A 22,403-nucleotide genomic window follows, 5' to 3' on the forward strand; every position below is an offset into this window, starting at 1 on the left:
ACGGTGCTGGATGGGGCGGGCTGGGCACCCGGAGCACGGCCGGGTGTTTCCTTTCGTTGCCTGTTTGTTCTTGACAACGCTGAGCAAGGGGCTAGGACCCCGTGCTGGGGCTGCCTGTCTGTGGGGGGAGGTCCAGGGCCCCGTGCTGGGGCCGCCATACGAGGCTTCATGTTAGTCTCTCATCAGCAGCTGTCATGTCTCAGGCACTGCAGTGCTGACTGCATACAGTTGGTTGAGTGTCACTAGAAGGTTCTTCGGGTCAGAGGTGTTTCCTTAATGTCTGGTAACCAACACTCTGAATAATGCAAAGATGAGTCAGACCCAGGTCTTCTCCGTTTCCAGGGAGGCTTATTGATGAGCTGCTGCGGTGTGTGAACAGTCCTTCTGCTCTGAACTCATAGTTTTACTTTCTTCTTTTGTTAAAGACCTTTCCCAAAAGTTCTGGGATTGTCATCTTTTTTTTCTGAAGGCTTAGGGTTTTGCTGTCACTTTCTGTTTTTGAATGGACCCGCCCTGTGGCATTTCCACTGCCCACCAGCTTTGAAGGCCCCCCTCGACTCCCGCTGGGGGTGCCGGTGGCCGCTCAGACCGCTTCCCTGAAGAGCTGGGCGGGGGTTTGAAGCACTTATCCCGTGAGGGCCCAGTGGGTGGGCAGGGGTGGGGGGTCCGGCCTTGCAGGTGCGCCCAGCCCTCCCCGGGGCCCAGCACAGACCTGCATCCAAGCCAAACCCCGGGGAGACGCTGTGCCCCCGCCCCAAGGCCCTTTCTGACCGCTCTTTCCCCCAGCAGTGTGCTGGGGAGGAGGACTGGGTGGACAGCCGGACCGTGTACGTGGGCCACCGCGAGCCCCCGCCGGGTGCTGAGGCCTACATCCCGCAGAGGTGCCCGGACAACAGAATCGTCTCCTCCAAGGTAAGCGTCAGCCTGCGGCCTCCCGCCTTGAACAGCTGGGCTGCGCGCTCAGCACCCCTCCGGTTGCCCCCCGAACACTGTTAAGACTTGACGTCACAGCACGTTCTCTTCACGTCCCTCTGACCTGTGTCACGTTTAAGGATCAGGTTTGAAGTCTAGGACGTTCAGATCCCGCGGGCACCGCGTATTAGCTCTCTGGCCGCGTGCCACCACCGAGCCGCCCCAGGCCAGGGTCTCCTCCTGCAAAACGGAGACGATGCGGGTGCCCCGGTGCCACCAGCTCGCGGACGCGCACGCTGGACGCGTGTCAGAGGCCATCAGTTAGGAGCAGTGACGCAAAGAGGAGGACGCGCGCGTGTCACCGTTTACGGGGCGCGTGACCGTCGCTTGGCCTGGAGGTGGCGTTGCAGGACCGTCTTCACACCTTAGAGTAACCGGTAGCTGGGTCTTGAGAACGGGGTCGCTGACCCTGGAAAACAGTAAACGGTGGCTTTGCAGGCTACGGAGACCTTTCCACATGCCTGGGTGTCCTGGACACTCAGACCCATGTCGCAGACCTACCTAATTCACACATCTGTGTGCTGCGTGTCCAGATACCTGCGGTGGACCCGCTTAATTCTTTCATGAGTTATCAAGAGTGTCCCGTGCTTGTTAGGAATACTTGACAACCGAGAAGGTTTTCTAAAGCAGTTTTTAAAAAAATTTTTTTTTAGTAGAAGTACAGTTGATTTGCAATGTTGTGTTAATTTCTGCTGTGCAGCAAAGTGGCTCAGTTACACATATATATACATTCTTTTCCATTATGGTTTATCCCGGGATATTGAATACAGTTCCCTGAGCTCTACAGTAGGACCTTGTTGTTCATCCATTCTATATGTAATAGTTTGCATGTACAAACCCCAAACTCCCACTCCATCCCTCCCCCATCCGCCTTCCCCTTGGCAACCACAAGTCTGTTCTCTGTGTCTGTGAATCTGTTTCTGTTTCATAGATAGGTTCATTTGTGTAAGGCAGTTTTCTTAATGGAATTATTTTATTTTAAAACTGCAATATAAAATACTAACTTTAGTCTCCAGAAATACAGCATGGCTAAGTCAGTTGCTCATAAACAAAATCACAGCCAAACAAATGTAGTCCGTGGTTGCCCAGACGTGACCAATGAAAGGAGAAATAAACAGGAGGACCTCATATCCAGAAATAGGTCTTTCCAGTAGTGACATTTATAAGTTAGTCTCGAATAGAGCTCACTGAAGATGAACTCTGCCAACCACTAGTGCCCCCAAAGGAACAAACTCTCAAACGTATTTCTTAGAAATCTGCTCGTGTGCAGTGCAGACGCATCGAGGAATGGGGAAGTGCACCGAAAACACTCAGATGTTGTGCACGTGTGAACTTGCGGGGACAACTTCGAGCCCCCACTCGATTAGGCGTCGAGTCCCCACGCTGCCCCGCATCTCGTCTGGGCAGGACGTTTGACAAAGCCACCTCAGCTGCCGAGTCACGCCCCGCACAGCTGGCTTCTCCCCCAGGGACGGAGCTTGGGCCCTGCTGTCCCAGCCCCGGTTCCTCCCGGGAACCTGGAAGGTTCTGTGCAGCTGCTCAAAGGAAACTTCAGAAACTCAGGGATCGGAGCAGCAAAGCCCTTCTTGACGCGTCCGGTGGACTAGAGCCCGAGGCTGCGGAGCACGTGTTTGTTATGAAGCCCCCTCCGCGCTCTGGGGGAGATAATTGAGAGCAGTGATTCCTAAACCCCATGGATGACCCCTTTTGCTATGATTCCAGTTTCGAGCCAATTTATCATTTTCAGATTTTCCCTTCTAGTATTCCTGCAGCCGGTGGCCAGCAAGACGTTGAGGGGCCCCGTGTCACCTCCCGGGGTCTGCTCGGCGCCGCCTTTCTCTCCTGCCTTGCCTGCGGTGGCTTCTTCCTATGTGCCCCGAGGCTCCTTGGGTTCTGACAGAGGAAACCCACCCCCGGGGCGAGGGTGCTGTAAGGATGGGTTTCGATACACGTGCAGGTCCTGGGCGCCTTTTCAAAACTGTTCCTTTTCAGGAAAGTTCCTTCACCCCAGGAAGCTGTGGAGCAGGCACTAACAGAATTAAGTCAGCATCTGCCCCAGGAGCCAGATCAGCCTGTCACACAGGAGGGGTGGGTTTTGGTGAAAAGGCAACAAGTCTCAGCTCTGAGGAGAGAGGGGACTTGCAGGATTAGTGGCTTAAAGTCAGTTCCAGGTAGATGATGGTGTGTAATTTCAAGAACAGTTACAGACAACGTAATGTGTAATTTCAAGAACAGTTACAGACAACGTAACCTCGGTTGCTAATTGATCTCAGTACAGAGGAGATCCTCAGATGAGGACCTAGAACCCAAGTCAGTAGCAGGGTGGACAGGCCGTGGATTTAGACCACGTGACGTGGACATCTGGACACATGATCGTTTTCATTTAAAAACAGCTCAGGATGTGGAAAATACAACTTAATTTGTAAAGCGTAAGTTTACAAACAGGTTTGGAGAATATGTTTGTGGTGATGTATATATATTTTCTTGGGAAGAGAACATTCGTTTCTACCTTAAAAGAAAAGATTGTCAACCAAGATTTCATAAGTGCGCAGACACACTTTAGTAATAAGCTTTATGACTTATTACTTAAGGAGTAGTAATACTACTACCAGCAATAAAGTAGTAAGTTTGATTTTATTAAATCCAAGGTCATGAAAGCATTTAGCATGTGAAAAGTTACACGAGGGGTGAAAATGCTCACCTGGCCTGATCCGAAGAAGTGCTGTTATTGGTGATCAGTGAGTTCTGTTTTCCTTTTTGGGCAGAACCTGGTAGAAATGACCCCAGCACAACCCCTTGACTTCTGACTTCATGCCGAGCCCCCAACCCAGGGCCTGCTCGAGCATCAGATCCTGGACTCAGGGGACAGTGGGGCTTCATCAAGTTACAAAATTGTACCTTTGGGCACAAAACGCCTGTGGCTCCCATCTCTGCCCTCAGGATGCTGTGGAATTAAATGTTCAGCTCAGGCCGTGCTGTCCCTCCACCCTGTACAGAAAGCTGAACTACTTGTGACCTTCCGGGTCGCCTTCCCTGGAGATCAGTGACCGTACCCGGTGTGCTTTTAGGGTGCCCCATGCACACCTGTGCGCGATTCCCCCTCCAGGCACACAATAGCTGCAGCCTCAGCAGTTTCCAGGTGTTCTGGTTTCACTCTCCGGGGCTGGCGAGGCAGGGTGGCGCCAGGCTGTTCTTGTCTCCCCGTCTCCATGTGACTAAAGATCGGCCAGGCGGGACGGCTTCTCTGCGTCTGAGCCACCCTCCCAGTGAGTACAGGACACAGGTGACTCTCACGGAAGGAAGAGAGTGGCCAAAACCAGCTCAGCGCTGACGACACACGACCCCCAGGGCAGATGCACACTTTGGGTGTGAAGTCTTTCATGGCATGAAAGAAACACAAGGCTAGTAATTGTCCTGTGGATTCAGTACTCCTCAAGTTGTCTGATGGGAAAGAGATGCTCCGCGACCTCAGACTCCTTAGCTCCCTCATAGCAAAAAAAAAAAAAAAACCCTTTGTTCCACGCTTGTGGCTCAACACCAAGGATTCCAGTATTAAGTTCTATTCTACTGATCGTGGGACTTGACAGATGTAGGTCAGAGTGTTGCATTGTACATTGTAAAAGAAAGTATTACATTATATTGTGGCCCAAGGTCTAAGCAAATATTTAGATCTTTACAGTTTAGCAGAGATCAAAAATGTACAATTGGGGGACTTCCCTGGTGGCACAGTGGATAAGATTCCATGCTCCCAATGCAGGGGGCCTGGGTTTGATCCCTGGTCGGGGAACGAGATCCCACATGCATGCCGCAACTAAAGATTCGCACGCCACAACTAAGGAGCCAGGCAAGCCGCAACTAAGGAGCGCGCTTGCCACAACTAAGACCTGGTGCAACCACATAAATAAGTAAATAAATAAATATTTTTTTAATGTGGTAATGGAATATTTTTTAAATGTACAATTGGCACACCATTATCCAATTGCCAACTCTTACATGTGTAATAAAATGCTCGTTTTATTTTACTTTATCCATACAGTACTGATACATCAGTGCAGTCATGAATGTTTCAACTACCTCATTGGGTTTTCACTTTTCTTACCATACATCATCAGGGATTTTGACCGTATGACTAATAATCAGCAGTAATAACTTATGACAGTCATTTATTCTGTAAAATATGGAGATCACAAAACATAATGTCTAAGCTGCAGCATGGGCCTCCTGCACCTGATAGGAATAAAGTCATCATTTAAATGGTTTTAAATTCCAGATCTGTACTGGTTCCCTGGTAGACTAGGATTTAGGAAACTGAAAGGGTGTCCTGAAACAGTAGCATTAAAATAGAATAAGACCAGATATTCACGTAGCGTGCTAGGGTTAATAAAAACTGATCTGCACATTTGGTAGGATTGTAGATGACGTTCTATAATAAATATATGGAGCTTTCGAATATGGAAACTTTCAAAAACATAGGAAAATAAAGAGAATAGGGTAACAAATGTCTATGCACTTACCATCCACTGTCTGCAGTTATCAACAGATGGCCCAGTGTGTTTTTCTGTGCCTTTGTTTTCTTCCTCGAGATCATTTTGAAGCAAGTCCTAAACAATATATAATTTCCATCTATAAGTATTTCGGCAGATAGAAGATGGGATTTTAAGCAGGAACTTTTTCCATTAATGGGACTTTGTTACTGTGTAGTGTGTTACAGGTATTTGGGGAGGCGTTTGATTAACTGCTGGGTAGTGAGTTTGTCAGCCTCGGTGCTGAGAGACAGGGTGGGTTTCATGGGCTGGGGCCTTAAAGACAATTCCATTTTGGGATCAGTATCTCATAGAAATGAGCATACGAAGAATGAAAGATCATTCTAGGTTGGTTACAGAACCACAAAAATGGGACATAAATGCCGTGATGACATAACTTATATTTCTTTTAATAACTCCTTTTGAAAGTTAGTGAAAAGTAACTGAATTTCTTTATGGCCCGCTTAAGAGAAAATATATCTCTCTCAAACATTTGAAAAGATTGATTTGTTTGTGCTTCTTCTCAAGTTGTAGAATTTCATCGTCTCAGTTATTTTTGAGACCGGTTTGAGCCAGAACTTCGATCCTCATTACATTCCTTTAAGGCACATGCTGTTCTCAGTACTCATTTTATAAACAAGAAGGGTAGAACTCAGTCCTTAAATTAAATAGTTTGCTCTTACCCAATTTTTAAATGTCAGGCCCGGGGTTTCATACGGGGTCTGACTCCGAAGTCCACGTTTTTTTGTGGTGTGGTAAAGAGTAAATATTTTGAGAATTCCATGGAGTAGTTGAATGTCCCGAGTAGGAGGAGCAAGTTAAAAATTCAGATCATGGTCTTGGGGGGGTGTTTGTTTATTTTGAGGAAGAAAGTGCCTGTACTTTTACTGGCTGTCAGGGTTGGGGGTTTTTGTTTGTTTTTGTTTGTTTTGCTGATTGAGAACCAGAGATAAAGAAGATCCAGCAGTGTGTACTGTCCTCTCAGTTTCTGTGGCTACATTTCAGTCTCGGACCTGCCTTTTGGTTCTCAACTTGGTTGTACTCCAGTGAAGAAAACCTAGTGTGCATTTGACAAAATCCAACATCCAATCGTGATAAAAACGCTCGGAACGGAGGAGAATTTCCTCAACATCTACCAAAAACAAAAAACAAAAAAACAAAACCCATAGCTAAAACCATTCTTAATAGTGAAAAACTAGATGCTTTTCACCCAAAGACTGAGAACAAGGCACCATTCTTATTCAACGTCTTACTAGAAGTCGTAGCTAATACAGTAAGAGAAGGAAAGGGAATAAAAGATAAACAGAGTGGGAAGGAAGAAATAAAACTGTCTTTGTTTACAAGTGACATGATTGTCTATGTAGAAAACCCAAAGAATTAACAGAACCTCTTGGAATTTATAAACACGAAATGGGTTTATTATTGTTTTTAAATGAACACATAAATATTAGTTTTTTTCTCATGCAGTATATATGGATGGATTATACCCAACATAAACAAAAGCTCTTTGAGGTCCTCAGTTTTTAAGTGTTAAGGGGTCCTGAGACTCAGAAGTATGAGAATTAAACTAACCCTAATTCGTCTTTCTGTTCATGGCTTAACCTTAAATTGAGTTACAGATTTGCTATCATAGGAAGATTGCAGGATGCAAAAGTCAATTGCGTCCCTATATGCCAGCAGCAAACAAGTGGAATTTGAAATTAAAAACACAGCACGATTTTCAAGAACCTGTGTTTGAGATCCTGGCATTAAAGGAGCTCTTGGGATGAGTTTGGTAACCAGCGTCAAGATCCTCGGTGCCAGCTCCATCCCCTGATGCGAGCTGACCAAGGTGCTTGCGGGTCTAGATGTCTAGATGCAGAGAGATAACCAAGGTGCTTACTGGTCCAGATGAGAGAGATGGCGGGCAGAGCAGGCTCTCCCCGTTCAGGGGACGATCTTCATTAAAAGGCAAAACTATCCAATGGAATTTTAAAAAGTGTCCAAGCTCAGTGTTTACTGTAGGTTAATGACATACGGGACATTGTTGTTTTCAACACAAAGGTTAGGGAAGGTCTCCTGAGGCAAAAACAAGACATTTGGGGAGTAAGTGGCCTGACTGCCCTCCTTGTGTCCTTCTCCAGCCCCCTAGGTAAGGGGGAGGGGCTGGCCCAGGACACCTCCTCAGTGCAGGAACCGTAGCCAAGCTGGGTCAAGACCACCTGAAAATGGTGACTTCTGTTTTACTTTCTGTCCGCTCCTAGCCATGCTGTAACAAAACAGAGAGCTTACCAAAAATTACAAAGAAAAATGCTAACCATGTGTGTTTTGAGTTAACAATCAGAGGTTTATATTTTATAAGAGACATTTTAATAGTAAAACTATTAAAACTATTCTTAAGCTACTTTGCCTTACCTTGAATTATTGGAATTAGGTAGCTGACATATGCTGCTTTTGGAGCACATGTTCTGTGTTAGCGGTTGTTTTTACAGTCAACAAGTTGATAAAATGTCTACAAACACTCTCAATTTTGTATCTAAAGCTAGACATTTTGTACTTTGAAATTCAGGACTGCTTACCATGTGGTAGAGTAATGCTACATAGTGTAAAAGGGGATCAAAATGACCCCTTTCTGTTTTTCTTTTATACAGTACACATTTTGGAACTTCATACCCAAGAACTTATTTGAACAATTCAGAAGAATAGCCAACTTTTATTTTCTTATCATATTTCTGGTACAGGTAAGTCTGGTCATCTTTTTCTGTCACCTCAAATGTAAATATAAATAAGTGGCATTTATTCTCAGGTGATTGGTTCGCTCCTCAGAAGGAGCAAGGACTTGGTGCCCCTTTATCTGCAGACACTTCACTTGTTTTCTTCAAGGACAAGCGTGTTGGTTCAGAGAGACCTGTTCACTAAAACGTAGCCGTGAGCGCTGCGCACGTGAACTGGTCCCGCCCGCTTTCCGTCCTCATTCTCCAGTACTGATGGGAGAGCAGGGTCTTCCTGATCTTTAGGGGGGATTCTCAAAAAAAAAAACATTAAGAGAAAGAGAGTTAAAAAAAAAAGAGAGTGAAAACCACAGTGAGGTGTGGATTAGGGAACAGGTCAGATGTGCTTTAAGAACAGCAACCTAACTTGTCTCAATCACACAAAATACCGTTGAAGGACTTTTAAAATTTCCCCAACAGTAATTTATGCAAATAATGTAATGAAAGTATGGCACCAGGAGCAGACGGGTAAATTGAAATAAAAACGTGCACTGGAGTCAGCTGGTGTCTTTGCCACTGCTGACGTGGCTTCCTAAGCACATCCTGTAATTAAGGAGAACTGCCCTCAGTTTTATAGTAGAAATTCGTATCGAATTTATCTCCAGTGGTGGGATGAAGTGGGGTAATAGTAAAGCGAGTTAAAATGCGTCAGAGCAGACGTTGGAGGTGTTACAGGGCCAGCCAGCCTGTCTGAAGCCCCCGAGAAGCGCTTCTGAAATGACTCAACAGTCCTCTTCTCATTACAGCTGATTATTGATACGCCCACGAGTCCGGTGACGAGTGGCCTCCCGCTCTTCTTCGTCATCACTGTCACAGCTATCAAGCAGGTGAGCTTTACAGGCAGGAAGGAGGAAGGTCCTACAGAGTCTCCGTTATAGGACATCGCCTTTCATCCAAAGCAAAGCTCGTAGGAAACTTAGCTGACTTCTAGAAATTCACTTTTGTGACTGGTTTAGATAGAGTCTTGAGTTAAGAGATACTCGAGTTAAAAGAAGAGAGACTGTGTAATTTAGTGCTAGATTGTTGCCCTGAGAGTTTGAAGAGGCCATGGTCGTTCTCACGTGGAATCGCCCGGAGGCAGCACCTGAGTTGCTTCGCCCGCTGCATCCCTGGCTGCCTGAACCCCGAGGACCTGCTCGTGCGGAGGGTCTGGGATGGGGCTCCATAAGTAGAACAGCCCGTGACTCCTGACTCGCTCAGTGTGGATCGTGCTGTTCTTTGAAGTCCTGATAAATAAAGCCGGTGACTAACAGGAAGGACAGGTCGTCTGTTAGTCCCACCATCCATTCAGCCAGTTTAATGCTCAACCATCACCTCTGTTTCGTTCCAGAAGATTCCCGACATCTTGAAAGAAAGCCCTGTACCCATGAGCATCACTCCCCATCCCCCTCCCCAGCTCCTGGCAGCCACCAGTCTACGTTCTGTTGCTATAATTTGCCTATTTGGGACATTTCATATGAACAGAATCATACAGGAGTGATCTTCTGTGTCTGGCTTATTTCACCGAGCATGTTTTCAAGGCTTATCCACGTTGTAGCATGTGTCAGTGCTTCATTCACAGATGAATAATATTCCATCATGTGGATAGACCACATTTTGTTTATCCATCATCCACTGATGGACATTTGGGGTGCTTCTACTTTTTTTTTTTAATGTGGCTTTATTGATTTATTTACTTCTTGCCACATGGCGTGGCTTGTGGAATCTTAGTTCCCTGACCAGGGGTCGAACCCAGAGAAAGCGCAGAGTCCTAACCACTGGATTGCCAGGGAACTCCCTGGATGCTTCTAGTTTTTGTGTATTACGGAGAGCACCATTATGAACATCCACATATAAGCTTTGTGTGGACATAGGTTTTCATTTCTCCCGGGTACATACAAAGGAACAGAGTTGCTCTAATGTTGTAAAGAACTGCCAAAGTGTTTTCCAGAGTGAGTGCCCCATTTTACATTCCAGCCAGCCGTGTGTGAGGTTTCAGTTTCTCCACATTCCTGCTAAGGCTTGTTCGTCTTTTTTATTACGCTTATCCCAGCGGGTGTGGGGTGGTATATCCCACCGCGGCTTTGATTTTACGTTTCCTTGGTAACCTGATACTGAGCATCTTTCCATGAGCTTATTGGCCTTTTGTAAATCTTCTTTAGAGAAATAGCTTCAAGTCATTGGGCTGTTTTTAAATTGGGTTGTCTTTTTATCCATGAATCGTGAAAATTCTTTATATGTTGTAGATACAAGTCCCTTATCTGCTGCAGACTTTTTTTTTAGTGATTTATTTACTTATTCATTTGTTTTGGCTGCGCCGGGTCTTAGTTGCGGCCCGCGGGATCTTTTAGTCGCAGCCTGCAAACTCTTAGTTGCGGCATGCTTGCGGGATCTAGTTCCCCGACTAGGGATGGAACCCTAGCCCCCTGCACTGGGAGTGCAGAGTCTTACCCCCTGGACCACCAGGGAAGTAAGTCCCTGCTGCAAACTTTTGAACACGATGACATTTGCATTTGAAATAATTTACAGAAAGATAGCATCTAGTTAAATTCTTGATGGTCACATTGTTGCTGACAAAGCCATGCTTTCTGTGTTAGTTTCTAAATAAAAAATTAAAAAACTGAACACACATGTCACATGAGACATGGTATAAGTGACAGTGGGTGACAATGGGAATGAGGTGACGCATGGAGGAGTGATTGACTCCAGACCGAGAAAACATGAAGAATGGAGTCTCAAGGTGACCTTCGTGAGCATAAGGGCGGGGCCTGCAGCTCTCCCAGCTGGTCCTCAGTGTGGCCGTCTGGACTGGTCTGTATTTAATACAGAACCGTGAGCAGCACTCAGGGATTCCTTTGTGATAGTTTGGGTTTTAGTTTCCACTCACCAGTCATCTGCAAATACAGGCTTGAACAACGATATGATTTTACTTTATACGCATTAAATTGGCTTTTAAACGTAAAAGTCTGAAGAGCGGATGGGATTAAGATGTGGTCAAACAGGCATCCACACACACTGATGGGATCCTGTCGGGACCGTCCTGGGGAACAGTTTGGAATATCTGGCGAAGCTGAGGATGTGATACAGGGACCCACAGATGGAGCCTGGTCTATGCACTTAGCACATACTGTGTGAGCATCTTAGAACAGTCCAGTCACCAGGGGGCTGGCGACCCCAGGCCTGATCTTAGAGGGTTCTGCCCTGAGGCAGTGATGCAGGCAGGGCTGAAAGAGCACCGAGCCGGCCCCAAGAGCATCCTGACCACAGCGAGGGGCCTCTGGATACAGCAAGTGTCCCTGCTCCTAAGTGTGTGCCCTTGAACTCCCCGCCCTGTGGCTACGGAGTGAGGGCGGTGGTAGCAGCTCCTGGTGGGTAAGACCCGCCCATGGGCACAGAAAGCGCCTGCCTGCCACCTTGGCCAGGACACGGTGCCAGGCAGGTGGGAGCACTGCCCTGCACAGCCCGGGTCCATCCTGGCTCGACCCTCAGACATAGGCCAGCAGACCCAAGGGGCCTGAGGAGAGGACGAAGGAGGTCCCTTGTCAGAGCTGTGACCTTCCAGGACCACCCGTCCCCAAGCTAACCTCCAGCCCTGCCAGCCCCCCGCTGCCCTCCTGACCGAGCCCTGGCTCCAGGGGCTACCTGCTCGCTGCCCTCGCCTGCCTCCCCCGCTTACTCCCCAGCCCCCTCCTCCCTCTGCATGCAAAGCCCCTCCCACAGAGCCCACCGCCTGGCCAGCTCCCGTGCTCCCGAGCAGCACCTGACGACATCGGGCGCCTCTGCGTGACCCTTGCAGCGCTCCCCTGGGTGGGCACAGCCCCTTGGTGCCGCCTGCTCCCCTGCCCGCCTGCCCGCGGCCCTCACCCCTCCCTCGGCCGCTCCTGAGACCCAGGGGGCTCGAGCAGCTCTCGGTCCCCCAGGGACCCCAGGCACAGCCCAGCTGACCCGAGGACGGCCGTCCGCCCGCGTGGGTCCCGACAGGAGCCTTTGGAGCCGTGTCGGGTGGGGCGCAGTCGGGTTGGTCCTGTCCTTGCGGGCCGGAGGCCGCGGCACGGGGTCGGTTCAGGACGCGTGTCCCTGTGCAGGACGCGCCAGGACTTGCCCGGCTGGGGGCTGGGTGCGAGGGAAGGGGGCACAAAAGGTGACGTGGCTTCGCGCACGGCGGTGGCGGGAGCCCAGGGACACGGCTCCCGCCCGCTCGTGTCCACGCGCACTTGACCGTGGCCACGGCCGCGCCCGCCAAGTCCAGGAGGGGCTCACGGCGTCTCTCCCCCACCGCAGGGCTACGAGGACTGGCTGCGCCACAAAGCCGACAGCGCCATGAACCAGTGCCCCGTGCACTTCGTCCAGCACGGCCGGCTGGTGCGGAAGCAGAGCCGGAAGCTCAGGGTGAGTCCCCGCCGACCCCAGACGGCCCCAGACGGCCGCAAACCTGTTACGATGAGAAAACAGCGCCACGGGGCTGTGTTCTTGGGCCAAACCTCCGTCTGAAATTGTTTCATTTATTGGACATAGCCCCACCCTCTTCCCCAAGTACTGCTGACATCGGGCAGGCTCCTACCACTATCTTTTTTTAACTTCTCACTTCTATGTATTTATTTTTAAAGCTTTAATCGACTTTATTTTTAGAGCAGGTTTAGGGTCACAGCAAATTGAATGGAAGGTCCAAAGCCTCCCCGTGTCTTCCCCGCCCCCAGTCCCCCATGCACAGCCTCTCGGCCATCAGGCTCTCCCCAGGCCTGTTGTCTGAAGCGTATGACATGATGGTAACCAGTCAAGACAGGGAAAGAAAGCTCTAAACACCTGTAGAAAATTATTTTACAGTAAGGCAAAATCATATTAGTATGATCAACTCTACTAGTTGGAAATTTATGAAAATGGGGACAGAAACCTCCCTGAAAGCTGCATGTTAATTTCTTCTTTTTCAATATATTATTGGTGTCATAATGCATCATTTTGTTTAAATTCATATTTACATTACTTAAGTGGATTATTTTCAGGCCCATGCTAGCCGTTTACAAGCGCTTACACGTGTACAGGTGATAAGTATGATTTTTACGGTTTGTCCCCGAGTCATGTCTCGCTGTGAGCCTGGGATGGAGCCTGGCCAGCCTCCTCCGGATCCTCCTTGGGCTTGTCCTTGTCCTCCCCCTAGTCGCCGCCCCCCTCCCCCTCCCCTGAAGCCCCACCATCCCTCTGTCAGCCCCGGGGCTGCTTTCCTGGCCAGAAGTCGTGGCAGGGCCATCAGGAAGCTGCTGTGGGAGAGAGTCACCAGCCCTCGCGCACAGGGACAGAAAGGTGGGCCTCCACGTCTTTGAACCCGAGCCTCTGCTTCCAGGCACATCCCCAGGCCCTGGGAGGGTCAGCGGGTCAGCCTGGAGGTCAGTGGGTATCTCGGGCGGAGGACAGGGCTCGGGATGCCGGGACACTCCTGTTTCAGGTGTCGTCAGCGTGTGGTCCATCTTCGTTAACCTCATAATCGTTATTATATGTGTTCTATGTTGGATGTACTTTTAAGTTTCTAAACCACATTTTCTTTGTTTTATAAATTTCACCATCCAGGTGTTTCAGTAATTCCCCTCCGTTAGCCTAGGTTGGTGATATTTTCCTAGTGGTCAAGGAGTCAGGAGGTAAGGAGCTGGGAGGACAGCCTCTCAGTGTGGGAACAGCAGTGGGACCCCCATGTATATGTTAACAGGCTCTTTCGGACCCTAGGCTCCAAATACCGTTTCCTTTAACAACTACACTTCCTTTGCAAAGTCTTCTGTACTTTTAATAAACATCTCTTCAAAAACAGACCTAAACAGTACCTGTCAGCAGAAAATTGAATTTTTAATGTATCGATCTCCTATGGGGAATGTCTGCTCTGTATCCAGCCTGTTTTACCCGAGAGGATTTTAATGGAGTCTGTGAGACAAGGAAGGAAGCAAAGGCTGCTTGTGGCTAGTAGAAAAGGAACCTTCAATTTGTCCACCTCCAGGATTTGTCCTCGCGTGGATGGCGTCATACAGTCTGTAACTTTCATGCAGCTGAATTCCCTTAGGACTCACCCAGGTTGGGCATCGTTGCAGGGTCTGGGGGGTGGGATGTGGCCCAGGTGAAGGATGTTGATGTTTCTCCAGTTTGGGGACGTTCAAATAAAGCTGCTGTGAACATTTGTGTACAGGTTTTTGTTTGAGTATAGTTTCCGTTTCTCTGGCATAAAAACTCAAGAGTTCAGTTGCTGGGTTGTCTTGAAATAACGGTAAAAGGAACAGCCAAACCATCTCCCAGAGTGTCTGCACTGTTGTACCAGCAACGTGTGAGAGGCCCGTTTCTCAGCATCCCCAGCGGCGTTTGGTGTTCTCGCTGTTTCTTCTCTCGGTTGTTCTGATTCTCAGTGCGGTTAAAGTGTGTGCTTCCTTAGAGGCTGGTGAGCATCTTACCATGGGCTTATTTGCCATCAGGGCATCCTCTTCATGAAACATATGTTCATGGCCTTTACCCATTTCCTACTTGGATTATTGAGGGTTTTTACTGTTGAACGTTGAGGGTTCATATATTCTAGAACCTGGTCCTCTGTCAGAAACACCTTAATGGGGTATTTCGCAAAGCAGAAGTTGTTCATTTTGATGAAGTCCAGTTTACCGATCTTTCCTTTTATGGATGCTGCCTTTCATGTCAAGGTTAAGAACTCTATGCCAAACCTGGAGCCCAAAGGTTTTCTCATGTTTTTTTTTTTTTCCGGAAAGTTTTATGTTTCAGATTTAACTTCCTGATCCATTTTGTGTTACTTTTCACGTCAGGTGTGAGGTTTAGGTGAAAGTCCCTTTTTTTGCCCAGGACTGACCCAGTGCTTGTCTCTTGGAAACGCTGTCCCTCCTCCATCGAGTGGCTTTCGTACCTTTGTCCAAAGTCGGTTAAGCCTATTTTCGTGGGTCTGTTTCTGGGCTCTCGGCTGCGTCGCGATGGCCTGTGCCCGTCTTCTGCGGGGACCGCTCGGGACCATCCAGTGCTGATCACTGCGGCCACATCACAGGCTTCATGCCCGCAGGGTGACTGCCTACCTCATCTGCCTGGTTGGAATACAAATGGTGCAAATATTTCTATCATTGCAAAATAGAATATTGCAAAATATTCTGTCATAATGCACTGTGAAGCATCCCAGGTCTAAGGCTGGGGCATTGACCTCACAGGTCTTTCCTGGGTTTGGGCCAGATGTCCGGGCAGCGATCTTTCTCAGTTGTGTTAACATCCACACACCTTCCTGCAAGTAACACTGTGATGGTATCTGTGGGAGCCGCCTCCCAGAGCCCGGTTTTCGGTTCACGGTGCTGTCTGTCTGTCCTGCAGGTCGGGGACATCGTCATGGTCAAGGAGGATGAGACCTTCCCCTGTGACCTGATCTTCCTGTCCAGCAGCCGCGTGGACGGGACCTGCCACGTGACCACCGCCAGCCTGGACGGAGAGTCCAGCCACAAGGTAACGTGCCTGTTGTTTGTGCCCCGTCAGAACCCGTCGGGACCTCCCCATCCACCCCAGCTATGCTCTTGTGGCCAGAAGCTACACCGGGCATGAGGCTCTGTGTTCAGGGAAAAGCCAGGGACTGTTTTCCTCTCATTTCCTTCTCCCTGTTTCCCACTTTCTTCCTTCCATCCTCAGCCCCCCTAACGACCAGCCTCTCAGGTTAACAGAAGCAACTCCATGTTCCTTATTTAGCTGTGTCGTTTAGCAGTGGTACCCAGTTAAGGATGGAAGGAAGAGATTGTTGGAATTTTGAAGTTTTCATTTTACTGGTCAAAGTTAGTGACTTGACTGGACTGGAATTGTGTGAAAAGTGAGTCATGAGTCTAGATTTTGCCCGACTGTTACATCAATGAGTGTCTTTTTAAATTTTTTTTATATTTATTTTTGGCTGCGTTGGGTCTTCGTTGCTGTGCGCGGGCTTTCTCTAGTTGCAGCAAGCGGGGACTACTCTTCGTTGCGGTGCGCGGGCTTCTCATTGTGGTGGCTTCTCTCGTTGCAGAGCACGGGCTCTAGGCGCGCGGGCTTCAGCAGTTGTGGCGCACGGGCTTAGTTGCTCTGTAGCATGTGGGATCTTCCCGGACCACGGCTCTAACCCGTGTCTCCTGCATTGGCAGGCAGATTCTTAACCACTGCACCACTAGGGAAGCCGTATGAGTGTCTTTTTGTTAAAATATCTTAGTAAGGATTTTCTGAAATTATGATTCATTTCTTACGCTCAATATGGAATTCTGTACCAGCAGCTAGTGCTACAAAATTTTAATTAACAGTCACAAAAGAAGAAACACATCGCTATTAATTTTAAGGATTTCATTGTTTGAAAAACCTGGAAGCTTCCAAGGAGTTTATGAAAGTGAGCCCTGCTCTGAGGCTCTGGCTCCGGAAATGAAGCTCTAATAATGCTAGAATGCTGCCCGTGGACACAGGGGATTCTATGCCGGGAAAGCACCAAAGGGTGCCCTAATCCTTTGTGGGTGACTTGGGGTGTCATCGTATGAGGCCCTGTGGGGTTTCCCACATTTACTCTCACATTTTCTATATAACGAATCCCAGGAGGGGGGACCCTTCTGGCACAGTCAGCTGTCAGGGAGAGCAGTTCTGGGCTGGAAAGTGCTGGGTGTCCAGTGGCCTTTGGGGCTTGGGGTGTCGTGTCCCGTCCTCCCCGGCCCTGGCGAGCCGTGCACACCCGGCTGCGGGCAGTGGGCTGCCCTCTGCACCCCAACCCACAAAGGGACATCACTGCCTAGACGCGTCCCTGGAGCAGACGGCACGAGCCTCCGGGTGCATCACTGCTGTCAGGGTGAAGTTTCACGGCAGTCACCCTGGTCCAGACGTGGCCCATGTCAGCACCGGGGCTGCACTTGGACCTCTCTGTGTTTGTGCTTGGGGGGGCCGGAGTCACCTGAACCCTTTCCTTAAAAGCAGAGGTCACGCCTACAGTTTTCACATCTGTAGGATGGGGGCAAACCTGTGTTCCAGGGGCTCTTGTGAGGCTATAATTAGGAAATGTCCCAAAGTGCCGGATGCACAAGTGCCTCCACAACGTTGCAGGGATGCTGTGATCACACCCCCTGTTGCTCTGAATCCTTTCACGCTTTGCCCGACACTTACTCATGGGAGACACGGAGGAGACTGCATCCCCTCCCCCGTCCCTCCTTCCTCTCTCTTCCCAAGGCTGGTCCACCCATCCACGCTCCCTGGTGCCGTCTGGGCCCATCTTCTCAAAATGGGGTCCCAGACCCCAGCACCAGCATCACCAGGGATCAGGTTAGAAATGCGGTTCTCGGGCGCCACCCCAGACTCACGGCCTCAGAAGCTCTGGGGGCGGGGCCTGGGGTCCGTGGCCCCCTTAGTTTGAGGAGCCCTGGGGTCAAGGCCAGGTGAGGATCCGTGCAGAAAGCTGTGCTCCCCGGACAGTGACAGGTGAGGGCAGCTTACCATGCCTGCGACAGCTGTCTGTGAACCATATAAACAAAAAAGAATATTTTAGGTCCCAAATTTGTTTCCTCATTCAGAGCCACCACTCTGACAGATGAATCCAAGTGTCCAGTTTTGAAGAAGAATTCTGTTAGTTGAGGACCCTGGCTAAGAATGGAAGAATTTCCTGGCACCTAATAGGTACAGGAATCCCGGTGGTACCTACAGTTCTGTAACCTTGTTACATTTGCAAACTCTTTATTATACACCCTGTCTCATATGGTAACCAGGCTTTGTAACCAGGCTTATTTCTATGCCTAAAAAATTAAACATTGGTGCTGCCCAAGGACGGGAGGCCCCCGCTGCTGGGTTTGTCTTGATCATTTTGGCTGTGACTTCCCATTTCTTGTCAATCTGCAGACCCATTATGCAGTTCAAGACACAAAGGGGTTTCACACGGAGGAAGATATAGACTCTCTCCACGCCACCATCGAGTGTGAGCAGCCCCAGCCCGACCTCTACAGGTGAGCCGGCCTCCTCCCCGGGCGTCCTCCCTACTGTCCGTGCCACACGGCCCAACCGCGTGGTGGTTTGGAATGAGATTGTAAATCACTGCTGAAAAATTAGGACCTGGTCAAAAATACATTACTTCTGTATTTTCATAGTCCAGCAACATTCCAATCCGTAAATCTTAATACAAATATTTGAAAAGGCTTAATGGAATTAAATTTGTCAAAGAAAAATGAATTTTCTGTATTTTGAGGAAGTGACTCTAAGGGAAATCATTTAAGTCCTGAGCTAAATAGAACAATTAAAAAGTGGGAGGAGGTGGGGAGGAGAGGGGGAGGAGGGGGGGAGGAGGGGGGGAGGAGTGGTTTAGCCTCACACCCCTGTGTTTCTAGTACAGGATCCCAGTCCTTCTTAGAAACGGGTCAGTGGTGAGGAGGGGGCTTCCCCAGAGCCGGGGTCTGGGGTCCTGCCCCCCTCCCCAGTCCCCCGCTGCCCTGGCAGTGACCTGACTCTCCTGTCCCCAGGTTCGTCGGCCGCATAAATGTTTACAGCGATCTGAATGACCCCGTGGTGAGGTGAGGATTCCTGCTTCTTCTAAACACTGGGCGATTTCATCTCTATCGTTCAATTAAAAGTGGATTCTTTTCCTGATGAGAGTTTTTCATCGTTGCTGTCCTGCTGGGTTTGAGGGGGGAATTCTGCGTGACCAGAGGTCCGGGTTCCACTCCACTTGCTGGTTTCTCTTGTGTTCACATCTGGACGCGTTAACAGACGAACGCCCCCGGGGAGCATGTTCTCCCATGACTCTGCCGAGGGTCTTCTCACAGCCGGGAAGGGTGGGAGCTGGTCCAGCAGGCAAAGGGGAAGGCGCGTTTCCCCAATAGAAACACTTTTCATAACTGAACAGACCGTGAGTCTTCAGCTAGGAGGTGGAAAGGTTTCTGACTCGGGGGCCACGTTATTGGGCTGCATGAATCTGCCCAGACTCATCACTGGGACACAGCCTCAGTCTTAGACGTTGGGGGATGCGCCTCCCAAGGGCTTGCCCAGGCTCACGTCCCCCGGGGACGGGGAAATCTGCTTCAGGGGATGGGCAGTGGCCAGTGCGGTCACAGGTGGGTGTCCACACCTGCTTCCTCAGTGGCCTCGCCCCGGACCGCTGGCGGCAGGGAGCTGACTCGGCCCTGAGGTCGTGGTGCCCAGCCGGAGCCAGCCCTGCTCACTGCAGCTGTGGCCTGCACTGCCTCGCTTCCGGGCCTTGGACGTTGTCTCTGCACGTGGCCTCAGGTCTACACTGAGGGAACTTGACTTCCAGTAGGTTTTGACATCGCTCTCCTTCTTCACAAATCCCAGTAGTTAGAGAAATTATTTTTCCTCCAAGTTAAGCAGTCACCAGATTGTCTGTGTCCTGGCATTACCTTGTGTATTAAAGAAAATACTGGGCCAGAAGTAGGAAAAAAAACACAGTGGGAAATTACTGCAAAATAAATCGTCATGGGGTTTATGTCCTTGAAAGGCTCCAGAAATTACTTGTTTTAAGGAAACAGTTGGCACCCCTCTTAGCATGTTTTGATCACCATTCTTCATCAGCAGGTTAGCAGTTGCTTTCCAGAATCTATGGAGGCGTTGCCTTGATCTTTCTTAAATACCTATTGTTCTAAAGGTAAATGCCTAGTTACTTTGGAGAAATAATGTGGATTTCTGTGTCTTGCGAGGATTAATTTGAGTTTGAACAAGAGTGAATATATTTAGACAAGAGTGAATATATTTAGACGGATCCATATTGCCAGCTAGTGAGGCTAGAAAAGTGAGCACTGCAGGCTTTCCTTGTTTGATATTTGGACAAAGTTGAAGGCTGAGCCCTTTGGGAAGATAATTACCAATATATTTTGTATTTTGATACTAGTTCTAATTTAGCTTTTTAAGTGTCTATATGATTCAGCAGACTTGTACTATTTGGGTATTTAGAGATGTTTATAAACTCGTGGTGTGGACAGTTATGGGTTATATATCTAAGCTCTCGGTCTTTTGGGAGTGATATTTCCTCATCCTCCTGTCCAAACTAGAAGTGAAGTACTTTTTGAAGTAAATTATTTTTAGACTCCCCAGAGACACTGTATAAAAGGGCCATTTATTTCCATAAACACCTTGGACAGGAGCTGTCATAAGTGTTTGCTAACAGAGGCTGACAGTACTTGTAACACAAGCAGACAGCACGTGTGCAGCCGGGCACCTGTCCCGCGTGGCTGTGAGGCTGGGGGACACACCCTGAGGCCATGGGACAGCGCTGGGTAGGCCCGTCGGGTCGGTGGGGGGGGGCCTGCCAGTGCACCCCGCTGGGCAGCCCCCCTTTCTCATCTTCAGCCTGATGTGGCCCTGAGCTGGTTCAGCTAAGTATACTGAACGCATTTAAGCTTAGCACGTTCAGTGGATTCTCAGCCTTCCATGGTAAAGGGAAATTAAATGCCGACACAGTGAAAAGCAAGCTTTAGCAAATCTTTCCCTTTACCCTCCGAAGAAAATCAGGAGAATATTGTAAATGGCAAAATTAGTGAATCTGAATTCTGCTTATTTCCCTTCTTCTCTTGGGAAACGAGAAGAAATTATTACTCTGTCAACAAAGGGGACAGCTGGACCACGAGCCCCTGCAGGCAGAGCGTCTGTCTGCTGCTCACTGTTGGGTCCAGAGTGCTTGTTTTTACACGAATGGTTTCTAAATTCCCCGGTCGCTGCGTTGGCCCCTGGAGCAGCAGTCCCTGGCTCGCCCCAGACTTCCAGGCCACCAGCATTCAGGGGCCTTTGGGGCTTGGCTGCAGTGCTTGTAGATGCCACGCAGGGCGTCATAGCCCCCTTCCCTGAAAGCACAACTGTGTTGTGTACGTGGAACCCCCGAGGGGGCGGTAGAAACAGCTGAGTGAGGTGCAGGCTCCACGTGGGGTCCCTGGTGCCTCAGGCCTCAGACGTGAAGCCTGTTAGGAGCGGGTTTCCGGGTTGGTCCCTCAAGTGGCCTTTTTGACGAGTGCCCAGGGGCTGCTCATGGCACCCGTGGGGGCCCCAGCACCCTCGCTGTTGCCAGTGAAGCGTGTTTAAAGCCTTGGGGTGCGGCCCAGTGGGGCTGGGGCAGGGCCGGGGCCCCGGAGGAGCTGACTGTCCCGGGATCTCCCAGCAGACAGGTTCTTCCCGCCCCCCAGGGAAACAGCACGTGCTTTTACACGGGCCCGGCTAGCTTTCCTAGTCCAAGCACAAGCAGATCTACACTGAGACGATCTCCTCTTAGAACAAAGTGTGTGGAGCCAGTGAGCTGCTTCTCCATCTTGTCGTGCCGACCTGCTTTCTCCATTGCCCTGTTTCTGGTCGTCCTTATCTTTGCAGGCCATTAGGATCGGAAAACTTGCTTCTTAGAGGAGCCACGCTAAAGAACACTGAGAAAATCTTCGGTAAATGTTTTAATTAGTGAATTATTCATAATAGCTTCTAAACCAAGGACCCATTAAGCAGTTAAAATCCGTAGATTTAACTATGGATGAAAGTGTACCATGAAAGCATCTCTTTGTGCTTTGAGGGGCTGTGGATTTATGGCCGCGGTCATTTTCCTCACTAAGAAAACCATTTGCTGTGTATAACCGCAATCCACAGAGCCGTGACACTGGAGAGTGTTGCTTGCAAATTAAGTGCCTGTAGTTTTTGACTCAAACGTAAACTTATATCTATGAAAGGATTCACAGAGTGTAGTTCTGCAAGAAATTTCCTTTAATGGCTGTATTTCTTTGCTAGTATTTCCCACGTCTGGTGGGTTACTTTTTATGTTTTAACTGAAACAACTTATAAATATACAAATGTGTCCCGTTGTTGGAAAACTCAATACATTAAAATCTGAACTTAAAAAGAAAGTGCGGATTGCTCTTTATGCAGAAAAAGAAAAGCATTCCTTTGGTCTAAAGAATCCTGTGTGACTTGTGATGAACAGCTAGCTTGCCTAGAAAAATTTAAAATATGATCCGTTTTGTCCAAAATTTCATTTTTATCGCGGCTGCGCATACTTTATGATGTGGAGCAAGACACAGTTGTGGTGTTGTTCTAACATCTGCTCTGTACTTTATAGGTGTTGCTATTTACACGGGCATGGAAACCAAGATGGCGCTGAATTATCAGGCAAAATCCCAGAAGCGGTCTGCTGTCGAAAAGTAAGCTCAGTGCCCCATGGTTCGAAACATGTAAAAACCCGTCCGGGGCCTCCCGCTGTCACAAA

The 22,403-nt window shown here is 49.0% G+C and overlaps 1 protein-coding gene across 4 annotated transcripts in view; it reads left to right on the forward strand.

The window, feature by feature from the left end:
• ATP11A (ATPase phospholipid transporting 11A) overlaps positions 1-22,403 on the forward strand; it is a 121,101-nt gene that overhangs the window by 57,932 nt on the left and 40,766 nt on the right. For all 4 annotated transcript variants that reach the window (XR_014013573.1, XM_081214516.1, XM_081214517.1 and 1 more), the window contains exons 2-10: positions 790-912; positions 8,126-8,215; positions 8,992-9,072; positions 12,506-12,613; positions 15,557-15,685; positions 18,065-18,168; positions 18,679-18,729; positions 21,527-21,591; positions 22,257-22,338. Coding sequence is in view for 3 of the 4 variants with exons in the window: in XM_081214516.1 (XP_081070642.1) it covers positions 790-912; positions 8,126-8,215; positions 8,992-9,072; positions 12,506-12,613; positions 15,557-15,685; positions 18,065-18,168; positions 18,679-18,729; positions 21,527-21,591; positions 22,257-22,338 (833 nt within the window). In the remaining variant the exon portion in view is untranslated. The remainder of the gene's footprint in view (positions 1-789; positions 913-8,125; positions 8,216-8,991; positions 9,073-12,505; positions 12,614-15,556; positions 15,686-18,064; positions 18,169-18,678; positions 18,730-21,526; positions 21,592-22,256; positions 22,339-22,403) is intronic.

Source organism: Mesoplodon bidens (assembly GCF_964165515.1).
Source record: "Mesoplodon bidens genome assembly, chromosome: 17".
Classification (NCBI taxonomy): Eukaryota; Metazoa; Chordata; class Mammalia; order Artiodactyla; family Ziphiidae; genus Mesoplodon; species Mesoplodon bidens.